Source organism: Equus quagga, chromosome 9 (genome assembly GCF_021613505.1).
Source record: "Equus quagga isolate Etosha38 chromosome 9, UCLA_HA_Equagga_1.0, whole genome shotgun sequence".
In the NCBI taxonomy this organism is placed as follows: Eukaryota; Metazoa; Chordata; class Mammalia; order Perissodactyla; family Equidae; genus Equus; species Equus quagga.
Genome location: NC_060275.1, coordinates 55,381,598 through 55,400,490, shown reverse-complemented (window position 1 = coordinate 55,400,490; position 18,893 = coordinate 55,381,598). Strand labels below are relative to the sequence as shown.

General features: G+C 42.6%; 1 protein-coding gene across 3 annotated transcripts in view; it reads left to right on the top strand.

Annotated features, from left to right (window-relative positions):
- TMEM241 (transmembrane protein 241) overlaps positions 1 to 18,893 on the top strand; it is a 117,783-nt gene that overhangs the window by 62,515 nt on the left and 36,375 nt on the right. For all 3 annotated transcript variants that reach the window (XM_046672367.1, XM_046672365.1, XM_046672366.1), the window contains 2 exons: positions 3,010 to 3,079; positions 6,202 to 6,295. In XM_046672367.1, the coding sequence (XP_046528323.1) occupies positions 3,010 to 3,079; positions 6,202 to 6,295 (164 nt within the window). The remainder of the gene's footprint in view (positions 1 to 3,009; positions 3,080 to 6,201; positions 6,296 to 18,893) is intronic.

Genomic DNA, 18,893 nt, shown 5'->3' with positions numbered 1-18,893 from the left:
TTGAATCTTTCAAAGTCAGGATTCGTGCAGAGGCTCCAAGAACCTTGGAACCTTGCTTCCCCGAGACTGTTTTAAGCCGTAGTAGAGAAGAGAAATTCTTCCCCTGTTTGAAAGTTTGCGTTTCATATTCGTGTGGGGCCCCTCTGCTGTGGTGTTCGAGAGACAGAATTTCAGGGAGCCAGAAGAGCAAGGGGCCCCGCAGGAATCTGACCAGAGACGACCTTGTTACCTGCCGTGTCTGTTGCTGGTGTGTGAGATAAAGCAGGCAGCACTAATCATTTCTTGGAACCGACCTTCCATTTTCCTGCCAGTTCTGAGGGCTAGAATGTGGTGAGAGGAAATTTTCTTGATGTTCAAATATCAATTAGTTTTGAATGTGGTAAGATCGTGCCATCCTTTTCACCATGGCAATTTCATGCTCTGTAATCTTCAGAGAAATGGGATTCACTCCCTCACTGAGCGAGTCAGCAGAATTTTAACCGTAGAATACAAAAATGAAGGCCCAACTCAGACTTCATTGCATGAGCTGCAAGTTGATGCCACAAAACGTGTTCACAACTCTCAAACCACTTAGTTTGTGCTTAAATTGTGCATTCTGCGCTAGATGGTACAGCCGTGTTGTCTTTTGAGCATCTTTACAAAGCTTTTAGGCTCCTGGATCTAATTCTCATGTGGTTGGGCCGGCCAGCCAGCCGCGCACTGCAATAGCTCCAGGGCTGTTTGTAGCACAGTCACTAACTTCCGCTGTTTGGAGGTCGGCGTGCACCGTCTCTGTTTAGGGGCGCAACTTTAGTAAAGGAGAAGGCAGGCTGAAGGCATCAGAGGGGACGCATCTGGGGTCAGTTTGAGATTGAGGCCAGCATAGTCAGCTGGAAAGTGTAGGGGACATTCTCTCCAGGGAGAGCAAGTGGGGTTTAGGCCTTTCAGACACTCTCTGTTCAGGAGTGCTTGTTATATGTTAGGATGTCATATGTTGTATGCTGGGATGGTCCTAACACAGTGAATGCAAGTGATGAGTAAGATAGAGCCCCTGCTCTCAAGGACATGATAGTTCTAGAAGGAAGGACAGGCATGGAGTCAGCTAAGTGCTGTGTGAGAAAGATGTGGAGGTTTTAGAAATGGCTCAAAGATAAGAGTGAGTTATTCTCTCTCTCTCTCCCGCTGTCAATAATTTATAGGATTAGTCTTCAGGATTTGGGTGAGGGTTATTGTCTAACTGGTAAATTCCCTAGGATCATGGTATCTTCTCCATCTTCCTCCCTCCCACTCTACCTCTGACCACTCCACCGCTCTTTAGACCCCTCCATAGCCTGGGCTGGGCTGTAAAGGTTGCCAACGCGCCGTCAGTCCAGTTCACTTCCCTGGAGCGTTTCTCATGAAAGGCTGGGTGCTGAGAGGAGTCTCAAGATCCTGCGTTTAATTTGCTCCCTCTCTGCCCGTTCCTCATTATCACACTGACTGCGCTGCAGTTTCTCTCATGCTGAGGGGGAAGTTGGGAAAGGGCCAGGAACCAACAGCTGCCAAAGAGACACAGCCAGTGCTCCACAGACAGCCCTTCACCCACTTGAACGGGGGCTCTGGCGCCCTCCAGGACTGGGGCGCCCAGGCTACCTCTGCTGTGGCATCTGTGGGGAAAGGGACTTCAGATGGTGCTCTTGGTGCACTAGACCTCTGAGCCTGATGATGTCATTTACAAAGTCCCTCCACCGACAGAGGTCCCGAGTGTCGATAGAGGTATGTGGTGGAATCGTTGCAGGAGGAGGACAGGAACTCTCAGCCTCTTGTTGGCTGCATGAGAACTGGATCCCAGGAGACCCTCCCCTTTTAGTTAAACAGACACACATGTGCGCAAACAAAACAAAACAAAACAAATAACAATAGTCATGATAAAAACAACTCTCCAGAGAACTTCCCTTCCCAATAGATGGTTGAATCATCTGAAATCATCTAGATCTCTGAGGAAGTGGGGCAGTCTGGTGTGTCTCTTGTTCTGAACTCCTGATTAATAAATGTAGTGATGAAGGACATGCTGCCTGTGTTCCTGCACACCTAATATACTGTGAATTCTCCGAAGAATCAGCCCTTCTTGCCCCAGTCCATCCAGAACTGAGAGACATAGACCAAGGCTGAGCCTGTAAGGCCCAGCTCCTCCGGAGTCTCAGAAATTCCAGATTTGGAAGGATTAAGCTATCTGCTGTGGAAATGCTTAATTCCTTTTCTCTGGACATTTTTGGAAGGCTTTCTGCTTTTTTAATCTCCTGACTTCTTGTTTGTGACCAAGTTCAGATTCCAGCGAGGGAAGCAGCCAATATGTGTGATTATTTCCTCTTGCATCAAGTAGAACTAAAAGAATGAACTTACTTCACTAGAAATAAATGTAGCCTTTAGACCTTAAACTAAAATGAGTATGCACGGTCGGTCTCTCGCCTGCACTGTCTCTGCAGTGGTTCGACACAAACGTGAAAAAAGATGTCAGAGGCAGGCATTCACAGTCTTTATTTAGACACAGGCAGAGAAGTATAGAAGAATCTTTAAAAAAAGATTGTTTTTGTCTTCCACTCTGCCTTGGGGAGGGCTGGCTGCTGGCGAAGAGTGAAGATCCTAGGGTTCGGAGTGACTGGGGTTTGCATTCTGGCTCCACAATTCAAGAGTTGTGCAATTTTAGATAAATCTCTTAACTTCTCTGAGCTCCAGTTAAAAGTGAGGATAATGAAATTTCACAGAGTTGTTATAAGGGTTGAAAGAGATAATGTGCATAAAGCTTTAACATGGGGCCCTGCCCAGGGCAGACTGTCACTAAATGGGCATTATTATTGTCATACAATGATGAGTATTATAAGACAACGCTAATAACATAGGAACTGTAGGAATGCCAGAGTGAGTTCAGTGCTGGGCAGGCAGTGCTCAGAGGGCTGCTGTGCTGGACCCTCACCTTGCATTTCTGGCAGCTGGGCGCAGGGGGTGTGTGGGCTTTGTGGGCCATTGTTTCACCCATGCTGTGCCCCTTAGGTGACCTCTTCAGCGTCTTGGACTTTCCGTTCCTGTATTTCTACAGATTCCATGGCAGCTGCTGTGCCAGGTAATCTTACCTCATGAAACCCCTCACACTGTTAATTTGTGTTTCTGTACTACCAGCTGTGTCTTCATAAAGTCCAGCCTCTTGGCCAATTACCTCAATGAGTGACAGAAGAGACTGGTGGCAGGTGCAGGTGCGGAGGCAGCTCCTTTGGCCATCAGAGGGTTGATAGGAACACCCTCAGGTGCTCAGGGCTGGCCCAGGGCCTTGGAGGACCCCTGTCCTTCATAAGTTCCTCAGCTGGGACAGTGATTTTCAACCTTGTGGAAGAGCTAGAATTCCCCCTTTTTTCCCCCTCCATGAACAATTCTTAAACAGAACCTCACTAGATGAAACTGATTCAGTTCAAGGAAAAGTTAGGGTCCAGAATTGCACCCTCTTGACTTTCACCTTGGCCTCCCTCTTATTTCTTTTTTTTTTTTTTTTTTGAGGAAGATCAGCCCTGAGCTAACTGCTGCCAATCCTCCTCTTTTAGCTGAGGAAGGCTGGCCCTGAGCTAACATCCATGCCCATCTTCCTCTACTTTATATGTGGGACGCCTACCACAGCATGGCGTGCCAAGCGGTGCCATGTCTGCACCCGGGATCCGAATTGGGGAACCCCGGGTCGCTGAAGCGGAACGTGCGCACTTAACCACTGCGCCACTGGGCCAGCCCCTCCCTCTTGTTTCTGAAGGGCAACCTCCAAAAACCCTTGACTGAACCCCAAGACTCTGAGAAACAGATTTTGGAAAGCTGTGACTAGGAGATGTCTGGACAGCAAGGTGATCACTGCTATTTGGCCTTAGGAAGTCCTGAGGGATGTAGACCAATTAAATGAATAGAATTTGATATACAGAAGTTCATACCCATCCTGTCTCCCTTTTCCTGACATGATCCCCACTTCTCTCGACCCTGTTCTGCTGCGAAGTAGACAGACTTTTGTGGACAGTCTCAGAGCATGCTTTCTGATGTGGTGGAAATTCCAGGCCTGGGGTGAAGGCCAGCCTTGCTGCTTGCTAATTGTGTGGTCTTTGGGCAAGTTATCTTAGTTCTCCCGAGGCTTGGTTTAGTTTTCTCGTGTGTAAAATGGAAAGATAATTCCAACACAGGGTATTATGTGAATTAAATAAGATATGTAAAGCCCTAAGCATCATGCCTGGTGGCCGTTATTACTATCTGCTTGTGTTGACTGTAAGTAAAATATAAGCAAACCGTGAGCAATTGCTCCATAAAAGTCAGACCACTATTCCCACACATGGAAGATTCTACTTTGTGCAGGAGTGATTCTTTTTAGAGAGAGTCAAAAAGCTTATATGTGGCTAGATACTGTTTCTGGTGGGAGTGTATTAGGACACACAAAAAAATCAATATTATGGAGTTTGTTTCAGCATTTGAACCTCAGAATGATTTAATTACCATCCTCAGAAAAGCTCTGGAACATCCTGAGAGAATTCACCTTCCTGGGTCCTGTCTGTGACCTGCCCCTTAGCGAGGATTGTGGGTGTCGGTGCTGCTCCGGTGCCTGGGGACTGTTGCCCTTCGCTTATTCGGCAGCACAGACAGAGGGGGCAGAGGCGGCCACTGCTGCTGGGTTGTTTGGAACAAAGCAACACAGTCTACAGCCCTTGGTGTTGGCTTTGTGGGGTGACATTCTGGCTCCATTTCTGTCCCTTTTAATCTCCAAGTTTCTCATAACCCAACATGAAAAATCAGGGGTTTTTATTTAAAAAATTTGCAAGTCTTTATTTGACTTGATTTAACTCTCTGTTGCATTTTACTCCTTGGCTTTAGTACAAAGCTTAACCTCTTTTAAGAATGTGTTGGTTTCCCCAGGACCACATCTCAGACTGAGAGTTGTCACTTTCAGGTGTCCTCCACGACTGCAGATGCAAGTCTGAATGAACTTGGCAGGTCACCTGGGCCAGACAGGCTGAAATAGACAGAAGGGAGACCTGTCTCTGGTCCTGCCCCAAGAGTGTGGATGCGAACTAATCTAACCTAATGAAGTGAAGGCACACATTTCTGTGAAATTTGGCCTTAGGTGTGTTTAATTCAATTCAGCCTGTTTCCAAGTAAACCTGACAGACCTTTATGTAATACCTGCCAGGACCAAGGCACCGTGTTTGGCTCTGTTAGGAAAATCAAAGAGATGCCCAAGACTGGGCCCCTCCCTCTCAGAGCTCATGATCTGGGTTGGGGCCACATGCTAGTGCCTAAATGAGGCACAGCCCATCCAACCTGTCTCTAGCTTGGAGTATAACTGGTTGTATCTCTTGCTTTTCAGTTTTCAATTTCAAATAAAAATCGTGTTCAAGCCCCCACTTGCATATATTAGCAGGAAGTCAGCCTCTCTCTTGGGGTGTCTCTGCCACACCCTTTCCCAGTTGCCCTGCCTCTACATGCCAGGAGGAGTGACCACTCTGTTTGGAGTTCCTTTTGCTTTGGCCTTGGCTACACAGTGATGCTTTTGGAAATGGTTCCAGCTCAGGCCACTATTTCCCTGTCTGCTGCTGTGCCCATGCTTTGTTGGTCCAGATCTCTGAATAGCCCCCAAGATGCTGCTCCAACTTCAGGCTCCCATAGTAGGGGCTCTTTCAGGTCACACACAAGGGCCTAGGCATCATTCCCAAAGCATAGCTTCCCTGAAGGTCGGCCTGGTTTGGGGAACTGCTGTTACTGGACCAGCTCTCCCCTTCAGGTTCTTACCTTGAACCTAGGCCCCGTCCAGGCCCTCTGTCCTCACATGATGAGTTTCACTTTGAAATTCTTTTCCTGGGAGTTTGTTCTGCTTGCAAAAAAATGAAGCTCTACCTAGACAAGCACCAAACTCCAGAAATAATATGGGAGGGAGCAGGAGATATTGTCCTCCACATTTCTTTTCTTTTGTGATTTAGGTAGAGAGCTCCCAAATTTCGATACCCTCTCCCCACCTCCAGTGAAGTGCTCTCATCTCCACTCCTTCACAAAGTAGAACTTAAAGAGTTTTATAATTTTGGTGTTTTTATCCAGAGATGCTAGAAAACATAGCTGAGATAGAGGTTGTGTAATAATTAGAAATTCACTGGTAAAATGTGAGAGAAAATAGTTAGCTATTGGCTGAAGGAAGACAAGCCATACTAACAAAAGGTTGTTTTCTCCCTCCAGTGGATTTTTAGGATTCTTTCTCATGCTCAGCTCAGTGAAGCTGAAAAGCCTCATGGCCCCGGGGCAGTGTGCAGCCTGGATTTTCTTTGCTAAGGTAAGAGAGAGGGCAGGGGTGGGAGGAGTTAATCCCAGGGCCTCTGTGTCCAGCGTTCTCAGAGCCTGTGTTGCGTCAGGTTTGAGCTTCATGAACTCATTTCTAGTCAATGGTCTTGAGCCTGATCCTTCCACTCATTCAGGTAGCAATTTGTGAGGACTTCTGCCTATTTTATCAGTACTGCATAATCAATCTTTATCATGCTCCTGGAATGTGACCTGGGTAGACCCCTTAACTTCCATGAGCTTTAATTTCTGGAAATAAAGTTTTGCTAAACCTCTAACCCTTTTCCAGTTCTCAATTACTGGACTCCTGAGTGCATGGGGAAGTTCTTGTTTTCCTTCCTTGGGGTTCTGGGTGTCAGAGCTCAAGGGACTTGACCAGGAGGTCTCAGCCCATCAGCGGTGATAGAGAAAGGAAAGTAGATAAATGGACAGGTTGAGGGACTTTGATCAAACCTTCAAGAAAGGGACTGTTATCAGAATGCCTGTTGTGTATCTGATTGACCATGGTCGAAGCATAAAATAGAGAGGTGGGCAAATAAGAAGAAACAGAAGGAACAGAAAAGCAGCTGTGGGCTGCACAATCCTAGCAAATGTTTTGGGACTAGCTTCATTCTCGAGGAGCATTTCGTTTCTCTAATATCTATGAAGGAGTCAAGTTGCAGGGCCCTAGGTGTTGCTTCTGAGGAGTGAGATTTCTTAATTAATTTAGTCTAAAGAAATAGTCATTGAAACTTGTGCTGTTAGTCATTGCTGTGTTTGTTGATTGATTGTTCCCTCCAGAAAACAAAAACAAACATTTTTCTTTGAAAATAAGATTTCACGGTGATGTTTTCACCTGCATGGTCTACTTTTTAATAGCATTAATAATTGTAATTCCAGCGGAACATGGCTGAGATATTGACCTCCAGCGTGACAGAATGAGGAGGTTGACAAATACTTTCCCTAAAAAGCAACTAGAAAGCTGAAAAAAGACCATCAGAAATGTCCTTTTCAGCTTCTAAAAATTGACCGAAGGCATACAACAGACTGAGAAGCATTTGTTTATGAAAACTACTAAACTTTGGGTAGGAGCAGCGTGAGTTTGTGGCATTCTTGCCTAGGATTTCTCCCATCCCCTTCTCTGCAGCTCTGTCAGTGTAATATTTCAACCAGAGCAGGGCAGACTGTGAAAACCAGCAACTTTGCTGCTGCTTCTGGAAAAGGCTCACTCTATTTGGAGCATTGTCAGTTAAGGCAGCCACGTCAGTGGTAAATGAACAAGAAGAGCCAGTAGCTCCACTAGCTTGAGTTTACAGGCCTCTTTGGGTCTAACAATGGACCGGTGGTCTAGCTGGGGACTTCATAGGTAGTTCTGGGAGGTGAGACAGCCAGCAGGGGCTTGAGCGCTCTCCGTGTATCTCCGTGTATCCCAGACTGCCCTTAGTCTGCGTGCATGCACAGCAGGGAAGGGGTGTGCCCTGATATCCATCTGCTGTCCCTGGCCAGCAGAGCCTGTTGTGCCCACATGGGGCAGATGTGAGAGAACCAGGAGGAAGTAAAAGTTAGGGCAGACAGGAAAACAGCCTGAAGCTTCGCTGTGCTCCCCAGCCCACATGCTGAGTCAGAAGCAGAGAGAAGATGCCTTTCTGGCTCAAGGTGTTTGAGCAAAACCTCCGACTAGTCTTTGCCAGAACACTAAGCTATGCAGGCATGGGAATGACCCCTAGGAAGTCAGGCTTCAAAACAAAACAAGAAAAACATTGAGTAAAGACAGCAGCAACTGTACCTTATGTGGGAGACGGATTTCACAGACTTAGTCCAGGCAACTTACTAAACAAGCAAAACAACAACACCAACAACAATTTTCTGGGAAAAAGGCAGAATCCAGAGTTGCTGCCATCTATTACTTAAAATGTCCAGTATTCAGCAAAACAATTAGTGGCATTCAGAGAAAACAAGAAAGTGTGGTCCATGCACAGGAAAAAAGCAGTCAATAGGAACTGTGTCTGAGTATCTGTCCTCAGGTGTAAGAATCAGAAGAAAAAGACTGTAAAGCAGCTACTTAAGTGTGTTCAGAGATCTAAAGGAGAGACTCAGTGAATACAGAATCTCAATAAAGAGAGAGAAAGGATTTTTAAAAAATGGAAATCTTGGAATTAAAAGTACAATAACTGAAATAAAGTGAAAAATTCTCTAGAGATACTCAATAACAGATTTGGGATGACAAGAGAAAGAATAAGTGAACTGGAAGGTAAAAAAAAAAGTAATTTTTCAATCTAAAGAACAAAGGTTTTTTAAAACTTGAAGACCTATGAACAGAGCCTCAGAGACCTGTGGGACATCAAGCATATCAACGTATGTATAATAACTCCATAAGAAGAGAAGGGGGTAGAAAAAAATATCTAAAGAATAATGGCTTAAAACTTCCCAAATTTGATGAAAAACAAATTTATAAGAAGCTCAATGAATTCTAAGGAAGATAAACACAAAATGATCTGTACCTGGATACATAATAACCAAACTGTTGAAAGACGTAGAGAAAATCTTGGAAGCAGCAGAAGAAAAATGATTCAACACGTATGAGAGACCAACAATAGATTAGTGGCTGAGTTCTCATCAAAAACAATGGAGGCCAGAAGGCAGTAACATAACAGATTTAACACGCTGAAAGAAAAACCTGTTAACCAAGAATTTGATACACAGCATAGCTATCTTTCAAATATGAACAAGAAATAAGGACATTCCCAGATAAACACTGAGAGGTTTGTTGCTTGCAGTCATAACAATAATTGCATTAAATGTGAATGGACTAAATACTCAAAAGGCAGAGATTGTCAGACTGGATTAAAAAAGCAAGATTCAATTACATGCTAACAGAGACACATCTTCGGTTGAAAGACAAATAGACTGAAAGTAAAAGGATGGAAAAACATAAATCATGCAAACAGGAGCCATAGGAGAGCTATCTGAAGTGACTGTATTAAAATCAGACAAAATAGGCTTTTGACAGGAACTATTAGTAGAGAAAAACAGGGACATTTAACAATTATAAAAGAGTTAATACATTAGGAAGATATGAGTTGTAAATGTGTACACACCTAACAATAGCACTCCACAATATATGAAGCAAAAAGTGACAGAATAAAAAGGAGAAATAGACTATTCAACACTAATAGTTGGCGATTCCAGTACTCTCCTTTCAACAGTTAATAGAATAACTAGATAGAAAAGCAAAGATACAGAAGGATATAGATGACTTGAACAATACTATCAACCAACTTGACATACTGACATTTACATGACACTCCACCTACTGATTGCAGAATAGGTTCTTCTCAAGCACACATGGAATATTCTCCAGGATAGGTGTTATCCTGGGTCACAAAACGTCTCAATAAATTTAAAATGTTTTTTGGTTCTTTTTTTTTAAAGATTGCATTTTTCCTTTTTCTCCCCAAAGCTCCCCGGTACATAGTTGTTTATTTTTAGTTGTGAGTCCGTCTAGTTGTGGCATGTGGGACGCTGCCTCAGCATGGCTTGATGAGCAGTGCCATGTCCGTGCCTAGGATTCGAACCAGCAAAACCCTGGGCCGCAGAAGCGGAGCGCACGAACTTAACCACTCAGCCACGGGGCCGGCCCCTAAAACGTTTTAAGTCACATAAAGTATGCTCTCTGCAGCAGAATTAAATTTGAAATTCACAACAGAAAAAATCTAAGAAAATCCCATTTATTTGGAAATTAAATAACATGCTTGTAAATAGCCCATGGGGCAAAGAAGAAATCGCAAAGGAAATTTAAAAGATTTTGAATCAAATGAAAACAAAAATACAACATTTATGGGATGCAGTTAAAATAGTGCTTAGAGGGAAATTTATAGCCATATCAGAAAAGAAGAAAGGTCTCAAATCAAAAACGTAAGCTCCCACCTTAAGAAACTTAAAAAAGAGCAAACTAAGCCCTAAGCCAACAGAAGAGAGGATATGATAAAGTTTAGAGTGGAAATTAATGAAGTAGAAAATAGAAAAACAATAGGTAAAATCAATTTTGTTTCTTTGAAAACATCAACAAAATTGACAAACCTCTAGCTAGACTGACCAAATAAATAAGAAAGAAGATACAAATTATCAAAATTAGAAATGAAAGAAGCAACATCGCTACTGATCTTATAGAAACTAAAAGGATCATATATTATGGATAACTATATGCCAGCAAATTAGGTGATTTAGCTGAAATGGACAAATTCCCAGGAAGGCACAAATTAGGGAAACTGACTCAGAAGAAATGGAAAATCTGAATACATCCATAACAAGTAAATAGATGCAAGCAGTAATTAAAGACCTTTCCTCAAAGAAAAACTCAGGCCCAATTGCCTTTACTGATGAGTTCTATCAAATATTTAAAGAAGAAATATTTTTTCTTTACAAATTCTTTTAGAAAGTAGAGGACGAGGGGATAACTCCCAGTTTATTCTGTAACGTAAGTTACACTGATACTAAAGCCAGACAAAAAAAATCACAAGAAAACTACAGACCAATATCCCTCATGAACATAGATCTCTTGTGAACATAGATCTTTAACAAAATACTCGCAAACCAAATTTGGCAATGTATAAGAAGGATTATATACCATGATCAAGTGAGATTTATCCCAGGAATGCAAAGTTGGTTTAACATATGAAAATTAATGTAATACATTATCTTAATAAAGTAAAGAACAAAAATACATAGTCATGTCAATAGGTACAGAAAAATCATTTGACACAATCCAACATCCAGTCATGATTCAAAACTTGCAACAAACTAGTAACAGAAGGGAACCTCCTCAACCTGATAAAGGGAGTCTGTGAGAGACCTATAGCTAGCATTGTACTTAATGGTGAAAGACGATACTTTCCCCGTAAGATTGGAGCAGCACAAGTGTTCACTCTTACTTCTTTCTATACTATAGTGGAGGTTTTGGGCAGTGCAGTAAAGAAAAAAATATATACTCACAGATGACATTATCCTATATGTAGAAAACCCTAAGGAATCTGTAAAAATATTAATTGAGCTAATAAACAGTTTCTCCAGGTCTCAGGATGTAGGATCGATGTACAAAAATCAATCATAGCTTTATATATTAGTAATGAACAGTCATGTTCATAAAAATGAAGTTACGAAAACAATTCTGCTCACAAAAGCATCAAAAAGAAAAAAAATACTTAGAAATTTAACAAAGTAGTGCCAGATTCATATACAGGAAACTAAAAAACCTTTCTGAGAGAAATTAAAGAAGATCTCAATAAATGAAGAGACTCAGTATTGTTAAGATGGTAATTCTTCCTAAATTGATCAATGGACTGAATGCAGTCCTCAACAAAATCCCAATAGGCTTTTTGTACAAATTCACAAACTGATCCTAAAATGTATTTGGAAATGCAGTAGCCAAAGCAGTTTTGAAAAAGAAAAACAAAGTTGGAGGACTTAAACTACAGAATGTGAAAACTCGCTGTGTTAGGCTAGAGTAATCAAGACGTTGTGGTATTGGTGTAAGGATAGGCATTCATGGTCTATTGATTTTCAACAGTGGTGCCAAGGCAATTCAATGGGGAAAGAATTTTCTTTTCAACAAATGGGGCTGGAACATTCAGATACCCATATGCCAAAAAAAAAAGTACTTAGACCCTTGCCTCACATCGTTAACTCAAAATAGATCATAGACCTAAATGTAAGAGCTAAAACTAGAAAACTCTTAGAAGAAAACATAGGAAAAAATCTTAATGGCATTGGGTCAGGCAAAGAGTTCTTAAACATGACACTAAAAGCATGAGCCATAAAGTAGTTGATAAATTGGACTTCATTTCAATTAATATCTCTTACAAATTAAAAGACACCATTAAGAAATTGAAAAGATAAGCCACAGCCTGGGAGAAAATATTTTCAGATTGTATGTCTGATGAAAGACTTGTATTGAGAATATGTAAAGAATTCTTACAGTTCAATGAGAATGTATACAACCCAATTTAAAAATGGTCAGGGGCCAGCCCCAGGGCCGAGTGGTTAAGTTTGCATGCTCCGCTTTGGTGGCCGGGGTTTGACCCGTTTGGATCCTAGGCGTGGACATGGCACCGCTCAAGTCATGCTGAGGCAGCGTCCCACATAACACAGGCAGAGCCACTCACAACTAGAATACACAACTGCGTACTGGGGGGCTTTGGGGAGAAGAAGAAGAAGAACAAGAAAAGAAGATTGCCAACAGTTGTTAGCTCAGGTGCCAATCTTTAAAAAAAGAAAGGTCAAAAGACTTGAATAGACGTTTCACTAAAGAAGATGTATGAATGGTTCATGAGTCCATGAAAAGGAACTCAACATCATTAGTTATTAGGAAAATGCAAATTAAAACCACGATGAGATACCACTACACACCCACTAGGAGGGCTATAGTAAAAAAATGTAAGTAATAGTAAGTGCTGACGAGGATATGGAGAAACTGGAACCCTCATAAATTACTGAAGGGAATGCACAATGGTATAGCCAGTTTGGAAGTCTGTTTGGTAGTTTCTTAAAAGGTTAAGCATAAACTAACTATATAACCCAGAAATTCTATTCCTAGGAATTCATCCAAGAGAATTGAAAGCATGTGTTGGAAATAGACTTATACGCGAATGCTCATAGCAGCATTATTCATAACAGCCAAAAACTGGAAAGAATGTAGATGTCCATCAACTGGTGAATGTATAAACAGGATGTAGTATATACATACGATGGAATACTATTCAACAATAAAAAGGAATGGACTGTTAATACATTGCTACCACATGATGAATCTCAAAAACATTATGCTAAGTGAAAGAAGCCAGTCACAAAAGAATACACATAGTATAATTCCACTTACGTGAAATTTCCAAAAAAGGCAAATTTATAGAGACCAAAAGCATACTGATGGTTTCTTGGAGCAGAGGTTGACTACAAGTGGGCTTGAGGGAATTTTTTTAGGTAATGGAAAAGTTCTAAAGCTGCGTTGTGGTGATAGTTGCACCATCATTTAAATTAATTTTTTAAGTGTGTTTACTAAAAATCGTTGAATTTTACATTTACAGTGGGTGAATTTTATGGCATGTAAATCATCCCTGAAAGCTGTAAAGCAATAACGCTCAAAGAATCATGCTTACATCTTGTCTTAGGATCAGGAAGCACATTTTTCCTGTGTACAGTCATGCATCGATTAACGCATTAGGTGATTTCGTCATTGTGCAAACATCATAGCGTGTACTGAAGGGGAGCAAACTTTGCCACCCCAAAATGTGTCTCTTTAACATGAGGATTATTTTAAGCTGATTATTATTATTGTTATTATTATTATTATTTTTTTTGCTGAGGAAGATTCGTCCTGAGCTAATATCCACTGCCAATCCTCCTCTTTTTTGCTTGAGGAAGATTAGCACTGAGCTAACATCTGTGCCAATCCTCCTCTATTTTTTTGTACGTGAGACACCTCCACATCATGGCTGGTGAGTGGGGGAGGTCCTCCCCTGGGATCTGAACCTGTCAACCCAGGGCATCAAAGCGGAGTGCACAGAACATTAACCACTGGGCAATGGGGCCAAGCCCAGGCTGATTATTTTTAAGAAGGAAAAGACTCAGAGAGTTTTTCTTGTTTCATCCTCCTTAATTGCCTAAAAGAATTCAGATTGAAAAAACCTGTCTCAGGAAACAAGCTGGCACCTTAGCCTCACATGAACCAGGTGGTGGACACGGAGGAGCCTAGAGAAGCCTGTTCGTTGAGCTCTTCTCTGTGTTCTTCTGTTTCTGTGTGGCCAAACACTTGTTTTCCAAATGTTTGCTCCTTTTCATCTACTCGTGACTTGCCTTTCTTCCCTTTGAGGTCTCTGGCTTTCTTCACTCCCAGCATCTTTTTTCATCTTTAGCTGAGGATGGTATTTAAGGTGAGGGCTTTGGCATTTTGGTGAGTTACTCATTTTTCCTGGGTTTCTCCCTTGTGTACATGTTGTTAAACTTTTGGTTGTTTTTCTCCTGTTAATCTGTCTCATGTCAATTTAGTTCTTAGACAAGCCAGAAGAACCTAGAAGGGTAGAGGAAAATCTCTTCCTCCTCTACAGCACTTACACAGACTGAGACGGTATAGCCTACTACACACCTAGGCTGTATGGTACTAATCTGAAGGGACCACCGTCATCCCTGTGGTTCGTCGTTGACTGAAAGGTCCTTATGCGGTGCATGACTATATGTGGCTTTGCCTATTTCGCTACTACTTGCATGAGTCTCCTTTTTATTTATCTTATTTTTTTATAATTTCCTCCTCTGTAGTTAATTCAAAAGTGGAAGGATTTTTAATTGGCTGCTGTGGTTTAATGCTAATCCTTCTTAAATGTGGAGGATTGGGTTAGATGAGCCGTTAAGGTCTCTCCAGCCTCAGTACATCAAGCAATTTCTCTCTCTTTCTCCTTTTTCTTTTCTATTTGAAAACAAACTCTGTTATCCTCAGTAGCAGAATATTTACCCATTCTTTAGGCCACCTGCACATCAAAATGTGCTGACATTTTAAATACATAATTCTATTTAGCAATACAGTGTTTCCCCATGATGTCATTGTGACTCTGCTAGGTGCCAGCATACTCGGAAAGTGACTCAGAACGATGTTCCGTTGGCCCCAGAGGAGAATTTGGATTCTGTGAAAAACTTAAAGATACACAGGCAAGGAGGTCATTCAGGGGCTGACAGTGTCTTTTTCTTGCTCCAAAAGGACTCGTTCTCTGCCATTTTGTATGAAATTGTCACATCAACTTCGTTACTTCCCAGTTCTGAGGGAAGACATCCATGCTTCTCTCTGGTCCCCGTTTTTCTCAGTATCTTCCTTGGGTTGAGAGTGCTCAGCATGGAAAAAAAGTGCCATCTAAGTCACTTTATATTGTTATCACTGTTAGTATTGTTTTTCTTTTTGGGAATTCGAGAGACATTCTAAGAAGCTAAAAATAACAATATTTAGCAACTTTAAAAAAATTCCTCCTTTCGTTTTGGCAAATTCATCCATGTGAAATCTAACTGCATCTTCATAAAATCTTGGGATCCCTCCCCACTTGTAAAGCACAGATTCAGGAAAAATTGAATAAATTTAAGAGAAAAGCAGTGAAATGTGTAGACGTATAAAGAAAATGTGGTGTGACTTTCAGTTTTTCTGCTTGTGGGTTTCTCCAGGAAAGTTAAGTTCTCATATGAGAATTCTTCCTGGATTGAGTTAGTGCCGTGTCTCATCCTTGTTAGCTTCAAACCAACTGGCATTCTCAGAATCCGTTGGGAAGAAGCACCTGAGGCCACAGTGCATTTGTGTTGAGGGTGAGCCAGAAGGGAGAGGCACCCCCAGACAGCAGCACCTGCCTGCTGGGGTCCCAAGGATCCGGTGTTCGCTCCGCATTTCAGAGCTGTCTCCATAGAGTGCTTTCTTCCTTTAAGCTAATGCCATAGTTGCTGCCACCATTTAGGACCCCGAAGGCAGTAGTAGACCAGAAACCAAGTCTGTTCGTGGTTTTCTGGTCTGTTCTTTTTATAGCCCTGGGAAAAGAATTTTTCTTTATCTTGTCTAGAATCTGTCTCTTGATTTGGTTTAGTTTGTTTTTTGATTGTTAGAGTTTCATCTTTACTGTGCACAAGGCAGGGAGTAGGGTGGCCCTCTCAGGGCCATGAAGTGTGGGGTTGGCACCTGAGAATGAATGAGTGCCTCCTTAAATGTCACGCCCTAGGCGTCTCGCTTGCCTCCCCCAGTCCCTTCCCCAACGGTGTCATAGTTTACTGCCTGCTGAAACAGCTGTTATTCCATGGGATTTTAAGACGTACTGGATTCTTATCGTTTTGGTTGTATTAGAAGTGTCTTATATCAAGGTATATGGTCTCTCTTTGAATGGCCCTCTTTTGGGGCCTGATTCTACCCATCAGTCAGCATTAATTAGGGAACCTTTGGAATGTGGGGTGGGGGAATGCATTAGTATATGGGTAGTGCCTGCCTGAGGCATCTTATAGTCCAGAGCAGAAGGTAGAAGTGACAAGGGTGAGACTATTAGAGAACATTGCTGATCCGGACGACACTGACTTCAGGAGTTGGAAGAAGGGAGAGCTCTGTGAGTAGGCTGAGGCTGCAGAGCCACTGAACTGGCCCCTACAAGCGCTGGTTGCCTGGGACAGGTAGGAAAATGGAATGAGGGCCTCCAGGACCAGTGGCAGGGCCCCCAAGGCAGGATATGCTGTGGGGAACCGTGAGGAAATGAATTTGACTAGAGGAGGAGCAGAGTGCGGAGGTGTGAGGGGAAACGCGCCACAGAGACCACTGTGAACCCCTGAATGGGACTGCCCACAGGTGAATAATGTTTTAAGCAGGTTAATATGGCAGTGGTGCTTTAAACAGATTGGAAATGTGTTCCAAGCATTTAGAAGGGAGGCAAATCAAGGTAGTGATGGCAAGAATAAAGATGAAAGGTCAACTTGCCTGACAATTTGAAGAAAACTAAATTTTAATCATTGAATTTGTCTTATAATTGTGGTGTGATGTGATAAAACAATTAGAAGACGAAGACTCATCATTTTAGAACAGGAGGGAGTGTGTGCTGAGAGTGTGGGGCTAGGAGTGATGGATGGAGAAGATCACAGATGGCTGCAAAGTTTGCAGCTAGACACATGGGAGATCCATGGCATTACAGCCAGCAACAGTGGTGATTGTGACAGGACATGCTTGGGGAGGAAACCCAGTGAAATATATTTTAAACAAATGTGGATGGTGAAAAAACATCTAAATGGAGCTGTTTTGCGTTGGAAACATGGAGTGAAATGTAGGGGAGAGCTCAGAACTCTGCATGTCCTTTTGGGCCTCACCTGTGAAGATGAAGCTGAAATCAAGAAAATGAATGAATCGATGAGCTCACTGAGAGAGGGAAAGGATTTGGGCAGAGCAGAGGCCTAGGACTTACCTCAGAGATACTTGGATGCCAGAGACCAATAATGAGCGGAGAGAGAGGTACTAGCCAGGAGGTGGGAGAGGGAACCAGGAAAGTTCAGTGAGGGGAAGTCTAAGGAAGCGTTTTAAGGAGTAAAAGCAAAATGCCACCAGATTGAGAAAAGACGAGAGCAAGGATATCGCTAGCTTTTGAGGAAACAGTTTTGGTAAAACGGCAGGGGTGGGAGTGGGGCAGAGATGGATCATAAATGCTCAAGAACGCACAAGAAGTGGATAGAAGATTGTGATTGGGGGTCGGCAGGGGGAGAGCTGATCTAGGGAAGATAACTTCTTTTCTAGGAAAAGAAGGACATGCATGAAACTAGAAGACACCCTGTTACAGAGAGATTTAAAGATGCTGGAGAGTCAGGGGAAACTGGGAGAACAAGGTTCAATGGAGGTGGAAGGAGGTTGGGGGCTGGCTTTAGAGAAAGAGGAAAGCCTTTTTTCTGAAGGGCAGTGATAGATAGGAGGGAGGCTTTCCCATGAGCCTTGTGGTAGAGGGACTGAAGTTTCAGGGGGAAAAGTACTCACTGTTGGCTTTGGTCGCTGTGTGCTGAGCCCCTCTAGTCCTCAGCTGTTTCATCTGTAAGGCAAGGAGTCTGGACTAGTGTCTAAAGATAGCTCAAAAATGTTCTGATTCTAATGTGCTCTGACAGTGTTGACTGTATCTGATATTTAAGACTAAATGCTGATAGGTTTACATTCAATTGTAGGTTTATATATAATGATGATCTGCAAAGAGCCATATCATTAATTATCAGTGCCTACTTAATAAAGCATTTGCCAGATTTTAAAGTCTCCAATAGAACCGAACAGAATAAAATAGGAAACCACTCAGCAAACTGACCTTCTTCCATCCCTCTTACTAAATTCCACCTTCTCTCGTGGAAAATTGTGTGTAAATACTACAAGTGCTTGATTGGAATGTTTGTTCCTGTTTTTATTTAGAGTTTGAACAGTCAAAATTCATGCTTATGGCATGGGGCTTCCCTTCCCATTGCTGCTCCTTGGGGTAGAATGCTGCTCTCGCCCTCCAGGTGGAAGATGGGGAAGCGTTCTTAGACAGGGTCCCACGTGAGGCTTCAAACCTGCAGTGTGTGGTGAGTGCAGAAGTAGAGCAAGGAGGCGAGGAAGAAGGGGTAAAATATAGCAAAATTAGAAGATTCTAGAACTTGGGCCCCTGAATGTTTCAAGGTAAAAGCAGAAAATAGATAATGTATGTGAAAATAGCTGGAGAGTGACAAAGTGCTATGTAAACACAGAGCATTATGTAGAGTCATATAATCCCAGACCAAGACTTAATTTTGACCCAACTTTGAGTCCCAGGTCTGCCACTCTCTAGGTGTGTGCTTCATTTTCTCACGTGTAAACACATAATAATACTGTCCACCCTAATGAGAGGGTTGAATAATATTGAGACAGCCCTAGAATGGCGAGTGCCAGCAGTTGGCAGACCCTCCTTGGCTCCGTCAACCGCTGGTTTAATTCTTTCACCAAATTAACCAGTGATTTCCTGGGTCTGAATTTATCATTTGTATTCACTGGTCCTAGGTAGTGAATGGTTTGTGGACTGCCTGCTCCAGGCACTGCTCGGAATTCAGCATGCGTGAGGACAAGGTCTCTCACAGCT